This window comes from Mytilus trossulus, chromosome 3 (genome assembly GCF_036588685.1).
Source record: "Mytilus trossulus isolate FHL-02 chromosome 3, PNRI_Mtr1.1.1.hap1, whole genome shotgun sequence".
NCBI lineage: Eukaryota > Metazoa > Mollusca > Bivalvia > Mytilida > Mytilidae > Mytilus > Mytilus trossulus.
Window position 1 is genome coordinate 22,491,966 of NC_086375.1, and position 10,458 is coordinate 22,502,423.

General features: G+C 31.6%; 1 protein-coding gene across 1 annotated transcript; it reads right to left on the bottom strand.

The window, feature by feature from the left end:
• Positions 1-6,678: 6,678 nt before the first annotated feature.
• Positions 6,679-10,176, bottom strand: LOC134710535 (uncharacterized). Its single transcript, XM_063570906.1, has 2 exons — positions 9,626-10,176; positions 6,679-7,132 (listed from the first exon to the last, which is right to left on the bottom strand). The coding sequence occupies exons 1-2, from the start codon at positions 10,174-10,176 to the stop codon at positions 6,679-6,681; spliced, it is 1,005 nt and encodes a 334-aa protein (XP_063426976.1).
• Positions 10,177-10,458: the final 282 nt, after the last annotated feature.

Consider the following 10,458-nt stretch of genomic DNA (forward strand, 5'->3'; position numbering starts at 1 on the left):
CGTCATCAAAACACAATTTTGTGATGAATCCATCTGTGTCCTTTGTTTAACATTCACATAGACCCAGGCGAGCGACACATGCTCTATAGAGCCTCTAGTTTTTAAAGGAGCAGGTCCAGTAAGGGCTGATTTTGGCCTCAAATATCCGTTTCATCGAACGACAGATTTGGACACTTTTTAAACACTTAAGTGTATATTTAAATTGATGCAATTAGTTTAAGTAAAAGATTTTAACTGATTTAGTCATTAAAAACGCTCCGATTCAAGCTTAAATATGAAAACTCGATCAAATATGCAAAAAAACGTCACTTTTCAGATGGTTTTTTGTCAAAAAATGAAAGTAGCCGCAATCGCATTCATCCTCAACCTTTATATATGTTATGTGTTATCATCAACTACATTTCAATAATATGAATAAACACGAATGCGGCCACTTTCATTTTAGACGGAAACCGTCTGAAATTTAACTTAAATGCTCAAATTGTTAAAATTTCAGTAAATTAGCATGACTTAATGATGCTAGTAATCGATATATGTGCATTGTATTGTCAAAAACTGCCCATATTTATGTAGCAGAAGCATTCTTCTTCCAATAGATAACTAAAAGTTTACATTTTAACAATTTTGTAAGACTGCTATATTTTGTGGCCAAAAAGGGGTCTTACTGAACCTACCTCTTTCTGTGCATTTTAAAACTGTTTGTAAGTTAGTGAGTAATAGAGGAATTTTCCATTTTCCTCTTTTCTGGTATGATTTAACTAATAATAGTATAACCTTTTTTGTCTATATTGATTTTTTGTATGTTTATTTGAATACCTTATAAGTTGATATTTCCTCATCTTTATTTTGCACCTGCTTCAAATGCAGGAGGATGTTGGGGTTGATCCGTCAATTGATCAAACTAGACACCAATTAAGAGTAAGAGCCTATATTGTTTGGCTCAAAGTCAGAATAATGTGTCTATGAAAGATTACATGGTAATTTAGGGGCTATCATGTTGAAAATCGTTATCAGGTACACAGATGGGTGTATTCATTTCTAATTTGGTTGTCGTTCTGAAAATGAATGATAATACTTTTTATTATAATTTTTCTTCTGGATGTTTCTAAGGTTTTGCATCAGACACTCATTCAATCTATTACCTAATGCTTAATGTGCAAGTGCTAGCTGTTGGCAAATCACATTTTCTCTGTCCATCCATCTGTTTTATACTCCTTTGTACACCTTTCTGCTAATTCAAGTTTTTATTTTGTTAGTGAGTTCTTAACCAACTTCTTAACAAACATAAAGTGTCATATTGATACTTTTTTACTAGTCAAAGGGAGACATTTAGGATGGTTTCAGGGTTGGATATGCCATTACATATGCATTATGATAAATGTTTGTAATGACGTGTTACCAAGGCTTCCTTGGACATTGTTTTTAAATATTTGGTTTATTTCTTGTTATTTGAAAATAATTTAATGTTTACCCTAGAATGAATCATTAAATAGTAGTTATGTACACACAAGATGTAAGCTGTTTTCATCAGAGATGAAATCTTCAGTATTTAAATGTACACAACACCGATGTGCACCAAATGTTATGATTGAAATAAAAATAGAAGTATATTCGCTTCCTTGTACTTACAACTTGTTTTTGTACACTGTCGTAATTTCTCTTATTATTCATTTTGTCAATGTGATAAACGTTTGTATGGCAATTAAACTTTAAAATTTAATTTTGTTCAAATTACAGGTTATTTTTGTGGTGCTCACTATACCATAACGAATTTACTAGCAAATGGCTTCTCAGGAATTTTGTTTTAAAAATGAAAAATAATATTTTGTCATGTTCGTCACATACGATACAAAAGAGGGACGAAAGACACCAAAGGGACAGTCAAACTCGTAAATCTAAAACAAACTGACAACGCCATGGCTAAAAATGAAAAAGACAAACAGAAAAACAATAGCACACATGACACAACATAGAAAACTAAAGAATAAACAACACGAACCCCACCAAAAACTAGGGGTGATCTCAGGTGCTCCGGAAGGGTAAGCAGATCCTGCTCCACATGCGGCACCCGTCGTGTTGCTTATGTGATTACAAATCCGGTAAATAGTCTAATTCGGTAGGTCAAATTCATGAAAGGGAAGGGGATTGTAGTTACGACGTAAGGAACATATCCGATATCATTTGTGAAACGGTTATTCCATAACGGTCAACCAACTCGTGATGGCGTCCGTAAAATTTACGAAGGGATGATTTCAACTTCACCATTTGGAACTCTTGGAATGTTGCTACTTAGAAATGGAAAGTTCATAATTGGAAAGCTGAAATCATCTCTTTTGTCGTAAAGTTTTGTCTTCAACCGACCCTCATTGTCAATTTCTAGATGTAAGTCAAGATATGAAGCCGACTTAACTGTATCTGTAGTTTCCTTTATCTCCAATTCGATGGGATAGATGCGATTCACATAGTCACCACATACGATACAACTGTATATTATACCTCATAATGATTAGAATAAAATAAGCAACACTAATTTACTTTTTTTGATTGAGTCCAGCCTTCCAATTGATATTTTGTCGTGTGGTTTTCTATGTTGTGATGTTATGCTATTGTTTCAGAAAAAAGAGAAGGTTTGGTACCGTTTAAACGTTTAATCCCGCTGCAAATGTTTGCACCTGTCCTAAGTCAGGAATCTGATGTACAGTAGTTGTCGTTTGTGTATGTAATTTATACGTGTTTTTCGTTTCTCGTGTTTTTTTATATAGATTAGACTTGGTTTTCCCGTTTAAATGGTTTTACACTTTTTGTTCTGAGTGAGCAAAGGCTTTGTGTTGAAGGCCATACATTGACCTTTAATGGTTTACTTTTATGAATTGTTATTTGAATAGAGAGTTGTCTTATTGGCCCTCACACCACATCTTCCTATATCTAACCATAGACGAAAGTTAAAACTATGTTTATATATTGTAAAGTTGTTAAAGGGGCATTAGCTACGAAATAGAAAAAAGAGATTAAATGTGATTTATTTAATTTGTTAAATCATTAATGAAAATGAGAAATTAAATCAGATAAATTAAATAATTCGCATATAGCAACCAGTCCAGTTCAATTTTGTAAAAATAAGCTTAGAAACATCGCTGATTGCCTCATTGAATCCATAGCCTTGTGACCTTCAATTTGAACCCTTATATGAAGATTGGTTGCATATGAATCAAGCGATTTAAAGGAAAAGAATATCAATATTGCAAGTAAAACAAGGATGAGCCATTTGATTGACTGATTCTTTCCCTCACAAAAAAATTCTTATACAGGTAAAACGACGATAAATATAAGTTTAATCTACAATATGAAATAAAATAGACATAGAAAAATCTAAATGCACGTGGTCCCTATCTATTTATATTTATATTAATGTTTATATCAGGTAATATGACCGTCGGCTGTCTTTGAATGTCATCTTAATGGTTAATTAGACGGCGTCTAGACAAAAACATGCGAAATTCAGATACATGCCATCGAGTCCATGCATTGTTAGTTTTATACTTTTTGTTTAACTAGTTTGATTTAAATGTGTGAACAAAAATTTGACAACTTATGTCCCTTAAATGCAGATGGTGTTAATAAGGAGCTTTGTACATGCATGATGCTTTAGGGACATTTATTTTACAAAATATAGATATTTAACGAGTGTAAATATTGCAATATGTGGCATAATTGTCAATGACGAAAAAAGTAAATAACTACAGGTCACTTTAACAATAAGCAGAACACAGTTCGTAAAAGGACTAGCGACATAAATTTAAAAACATTCCAATTCTATTTATCATCGGGCAAGGAGGTTGAACCGTGAATCATAATTAACCTCATATTTAATTATAACATAATAATTTAGGGGACTTCCCATGTCTGCTACATACTGGGCAGCTTGTCATTGTCCTTTGAATGAAAAAAAAACACCTTTTATCTTAACTTGCTTGGTTGTCTATATTCAGAGTTAAAATCTATAAAAAGAAAAAAGAAGAAAGCAAATGGTTTTGTATTTGTACCGAAAATCAAAATCATGCGAGCTTTATACTTTTATTTGCCTTTTTATCATAATTTATGAGTATTTATTAGAATACTAGTACTAGAGAATCACAGAGAAAATAAAATATTACAATCATTTGATTAACCTTCAAACATACCAAACAAAACAAATTTGAAATAGACACATAAACAACCTACATCCAATTTTAATTGTGTACGAAAGAGTAAAAGACACATAAAAACTATAGTCAATATCATAGGCTTGATAATTGCGTAGATGAATACTTTTCAAATATCTGATTTAACTCATGAAAATTATTGTTTCTGTCATATTCCATTGTCCTTTACCTTATTTCCATGGTAACTACTTGAAAAAACATAGTTCTTGTGAAATACTCACTAAGTCTTATGATGTGTAATAGGATAAATATTTTGCAAAATATCGAGTAAAATTATTTCAAAACTTGATAACGAATTTCTTTTATTTGGTTAAGGTTAAGTTGCTGTGAAGTATTGTCAATATTTCTTTATTTTCACTTCCTATCAAGGTGAGTGAATAGTAAATAGGCTATCTGACAGAATTGTCTAATATTTTTCGTACAACTTTGACTACTTGAACTATATATGAAAATTGAAATATTAATGCATTTATCTCTTTATTCATCTTAAAACTAATTGAATTCTTAAAACATCTTTTGTATAGAAAGCACATACAATCGACGAAAATATTTCTTAAATTTGTCTTTTATTGCTAATATATATATAAATTTTTCTTAAAAAACTATATTTTGTTGATACATAAATTTCTGTTTTAATGACCTAACATAATCATTTGGTCATTTTTGTCTGATAATCAATCTGTTGCCTAGTTGTTCGTGAAAAACTTCATAAATTAACGTTTTACGGCCTGTAACGCGATGCCGTTACGATACATTCGATGTTTTGTTGTATTTTTAAGCTAGAACACCACTGTGGATAATGTATACCGTAAAAACGAAGTCGGTGACCCAATGATTATTTTACATTAAAATGGAAATTGATACATCAACAACATATTGTTTTTTGTTTTATTCAATCAGTAATATTTTAGATGGTAACAAAGATAAATGCATTTTTTTTGCGATGTTCAGATATAGTTGAACGAGCTAAGAAATAAAGAAATTTTGACAATGATTTTCCAATCATTAGAGTTTTATTTATCAAATGAAAATAGAAATAACATACTAAATTATAATATATTTGTACAGTACAACCTGTGTAATCCGACACACACTAAGGGATAAAAAAATGTCGGATTAAGCAGGATGTTGGAATACTCAGGTTTTGTCTTCAAAGATAGGCATAATTTGGGACAATGCAAGTGTGTCGGTTAAAGCCGGATGTTAGAATACTTAGGTAACGGATTAAGTAGGTGGCACTGTATAGAGTTATAGAGATATATGTTTATATATGCATTTACGTTATTTACATTAAATTAATGATGGTATCATGTACGGTAGAGGTTTGCTGTCTATTAAAGGGTCCAGAGTAACAATAAATGGGTTATATTATAAATTGTGTTTGTGAGAAATTACTCATTTCATGCATTTTCTACTAGATGTTAATCAACTAAATAAAAACTGATCAGGTTATACTATTTTTTATACTTTTGAATTATGCTTGAAAAATATATTGTAACTATTTGGCACATTTTGGACGCCGTGATTGCCAAGTAAAGCATTTGTTTGTTTATGACACTCGAAGTAGAACCATGTCACAGACTTTCAATGTAAGTTAAATCATGAGTAAATCGGTCTGCACTCTTGTTGAATTTTATTTTGAAAATATATCTCTTTTTTTTTTAATCTACAATCCTAATGTTGAAAATAAGGCAAGCATTTTATATATTCAGGACACAATTACATTATGTTTATACTTTAAATGTAGCATTCCCACTAGAGTTTTAAATGTAATGCCATTTAATCTATAGATATGACTGACAGTATGGTTTGGTTCGCTAAGCAACATAAATGTAACCTCCAAATATTTCCGATCACCGATTGCTTTTTTCAAACTGAACTTTTTTGAATGGGATTGAAAGCACTTTGCGATATGAACAGGTGTGTTTTCGTTTCTTCCAGATTATAATTTGCCGAAAATCTGCCGCAAATGTCGGACAATAACAAAAGTTGTAAGACCAAGAACGAAGTTGAAAGACGGTATAAGACGAATATTCCGAGAAATGTACCAAATACGACAATCAAGGCCTTGGTGTAGAAATAGAAGTTATTTCTATGATTTGGTTAACATTAAACTACAGAACTATAATTTAATATCACAGGAAACAGAAGGTCCCAAAGAGACAGAACAACCAGGTATGCTATGCAATCGTTTCATATGAATACTGCACATATCGGGATTTAAAGTACTTAAGATAATGGAAAGCAAATAACAGTATAAGGTGCTATTTTTTCATCATCTTCTTCTTCTTCTTCTTCCTCTGTTTCTTCTTCTTTTCAACAGTGAAATTTACTGTTATGATAGTTCATTGAAGTGCTGGTAACAACATAATGTACTTGTTCACCATAATTTGATGTTGTACACAATTTCTATTTACATAAAATCTAAATAAAATAAATCAAGAAATAACTAAAAGCGACAAAAGATTAGTAAAGTTTAGACTTCGCTTTTTAATTTTCTGTGCGTATTAACTGTTTTATCGGTAGTCGATTCCTTGATATATTGTATACTAATTGAAGAATCAGTTCCGTATCTTTTCCTCCGTACAATAATGATGAATACTATTCCATTGAGAACACCACCCAAATTTGAGAACGTTGTCACAAAATGGAACAAAGTTTGTGGAACATCCGTTACCCACTGCCATATACCGTACGTTGCCATGGCCCACCACTGTACTAAGAAAGCGAAAACAAATAAAGACATGGTTTTAGCCGCTCTATGCGAAGCGATCAAAGATTTTCGCGATTTTTTAATAGCTTTCGTTTCCCGATAAATACGAAACCAGCTAATGACGTAAAGAAGTATGTTGGTAATTGTAATGGCAGAAAGTAGAATAGTTGTATATATGAAGTTGGCTATCTGTCCTTTAACACCATCAAAGAAGCAACTGAAACAAAAACAAAAAAATCATTAAAGGAGTCAATGATTTAAGTACCGTATAGTGGGTTATTTTATAACATTAAATAAGGTAAACAACATATTTTGGCGTTTACTATTTTGGGAGATTCAAAACTTTTATCGGTACCTTTGCATATGCACTTTCAAAATGGAGGAATTTATTTTGGCGATTTTGTTCTTTCCGCGAAAATAAAAGAAATTTATACTCCGCGAAAATAATACGCTATGCTATACGGTAATTTGATACATTTTTTACAATAAGGATTCCAAAGATACCTTTTTATGCAGTAGGAAGAACATGTTAATTGCGTCGTCTGATATTTCAATTACCGAACGTGACTTACTCCCGATAGTGACTGACTTGCTGAGTGTCAATTCGCATTGCTATAAGACGTGTCACGGTACTTTTCTATCCCAAATTCAGGTATTTAGTTTTGATGTTATATTTGTTATTCGCATCAGTTTATGTCAATGTCTTAACGTTTTTTTTTATGTAAATCCTATTTTTTTTGTATTTGTGTGTTATGGTAAAGATAATCAATCAGTTCATTTATTAGATTTTAGTTTGGAGCAACGAAGTTTATACGATATTTGGTTTACAGTTTGATTCAGAAGAAACAACGACATAGTATTTAGCTAGATAATGTAATTATTTATATAATTACTACAACAATTTTATATAAATTAGTATTGTAATTTTCATTGTTATTAATAAATGTTATATCAGTCTTACAAATCTAATTCCATACTAATTCTATCTTATTTTTGGGAAAATCTTTTTAGAAATTCAAATGTGACGTCACGTTGTGCGTTCATAGCTTTGGATAACTCGGCTGTGTATTTTTATGTGCTGGTTTATGTTGTTTCATGTAATGTGTCCGTTTTTCTTCTGTAATAAGTCACCACTTCGGTTTTATCATGTACATCTATTATATAGTCATTTTATAAAATTTACTGTTTGCAAAAGTAGGAACTATTCTAAATAAAAAGGATGTTCTTATCTCAGGCAGAAAACCCTAGCCGTATTGGTCACAACTTTTTGAAACTGTTGGTCCTCAGTGCTCTAAAACTTTGTACTTGTTTTTGGCTTTCGAATTGTTTTCATCTGAGCGTCACTGGTTTGTTTTGTGTGGATGAAACATACGTCTGGCGTATTAAATTTTAAACCTGGTACCTTTTGTTAGGTATTATTCATGTGTGTCTCTGTCCTATATGTTCTCCCATTTATTTGTAATGTAGTCCTGTCATGTAATATTGTCATTTTAATGTTAAATTTAACATTGCCATACAATAGGGAGAATTGGCATGCCACAAAACCAGGTTAAACCCATCATGTTTTATTTAAAATAGCATGTACCAAGTCAGGAGAATGGCCATTGCTATATTATAGTTCGTTTATGCGTGTGTTACATTTTAATGTTGTGTTCTGTTGTGTCGTAGTTCTCATCTTATATCTGATGCGTTTCCCTCAGTTTTAGTTTGTAACCCGGATTTGTTTGGTTTTTTTTCTCAATAGATTTATGAATTTCGAACAGCGGTATTGTAATGTTGCCTTTATTTCATTGCCGCATATTTTTATTTTTCTGAATTATTTCGTTATACCTTGAATGGTGTTCTAACATCCTCCACTGCAACGTTTGTCTCTGAACTACATTTGTACAACTAATGGTGTTTGTTTTGATAATCCAAATTATCACAGACGTTTTTTTCTAGATAAAAATAAGGATATAGGGTATGATTGCCAATAGAACAACCATCCACCAAATTCCAAATGAATTTTGTGTAAAGAATCATAGGCAACCGTACGGCCTTCTAGTTCTTTTAGTTTCCAGCTTACACAATTCACGAAAGAGGAAATTGAAGATTTTTTAAAACCCGTCTTTTGTCCTTGTGTATCAGTACAATAAAAGACTATTTACTTCATATTGAAAACCTTGAAATAGAACGACATATGGGTGGATCATTTGAATATTAGACTAACAGCTCATTTGAATTGCTATTACCATTTCCCCCACAATCAAATATTACCGATAATATTGTGTTAAGAGGAAGGTAAACTCAACAGGCAGCGTCATACTTCGCTTTTATATTCCTGGTGTCATATTTAAAATAAACAGGTGTAAATTCCCATTAATAGTTATCAAATGTACCAGAGTTATAATTTAATACGACAGACGTGTGTTTCGTCTCCATTAAACAATACCATTTCTAAAGAATTGAAATCAAAGATATGAATGTCCTGCCTATAGTCTCGATAAATCACCCTCATCTAAAATTTCTCCAGGTTTTGTACGGAAATAGATTAACGATATTTTTGACATCGCTAAAACAACTTCTTAATTACGTTCTTTAATATTAGTATAAGTTTGTTTAGACAACATTTGCTTTGCCATCATCACCTAGTTGAAAATGAAAGTGTTTATCAAGTATATCGCCTTGTTTGGTGCTATTATTAGAACATCTATTATGTTTTTGTACTTACAAACTACCATTTGGACCTAACTGTCCTAAGCCAGCTGTTACTGTTAGTCCTAATGCAGGAGCCCCAAAAATGAATCCAAGAAGTCGATAATCCTTGCATCCAAAGTCAAGTTTCTTCCGAAAATAAACTAAAACAAAAACATTAATTGCAACAATGCTGACCAATAAATTCTGAGCTGTGACAAATTCCGCAAGCAGAAATCCATAGAAAGCACACAGATGTTTTGGTGTTGGTAGTTCTTTTGTAAGAACTATATGCAAATGGTCAGAAAAATGAGAAATATTAAAAAGTCCATCACATATGGCAATATAAACGGCAAATCGTTCGCATTTTGTCCACTGAAAGAATGTAGATATGTGCTGATGGTAAAACGAATAAGTTATAACAGATATAACACATGTAAAGCTGAAACATATACAAATAAGTGCTGGTACATGGATGCTGTAAAAAGTACCATTAGCTAGCCCATATACAGGTAAATCATAACCATCCTTTAGCTCCGTTGTTGTTGTTTTGGTTACATCACTAATTGTACTAGATGAAATGTTCATCATAGATATTTATTTTATCTTCTACTTAAAAATATTTAAACAACATCAGATTCTTGCTGCGAAACTATAATAAATATGCTTTTGTAATTTTTTTCTAGATCACTTCTTGACAGGTATTTACGTTGTTCCTGGTTTGTTGATGACATTTATGTGATTGTTCTTTTGTTCAGTTTCTACCACTTTAATGTTGTCCTTTTAAATATTAAGTAACTGTTATAAATTCTTTTGAACTAAATCATTTGTAGGTGTTTTGAAAACCTAAATTTATGCAAAAAACGGACG

Bases quoted from the DNA above. Each gene is read 5' to 3' on its own strand.
- LOC134710535 (XM_063570906.1), bottom strand. From the start codon at position 10,176: ATGAACATTTCATCTAGTACAATTAGTGATGTAACCAAAACAACAACA. The intron at 7,133-9,625 runs GTAAGTACAAAA...TTTTTGTTTCAG, and splicing joins TTAGGTCCAAATGGTAGTTT to TTGCTTCTTTGATGGTGTTA.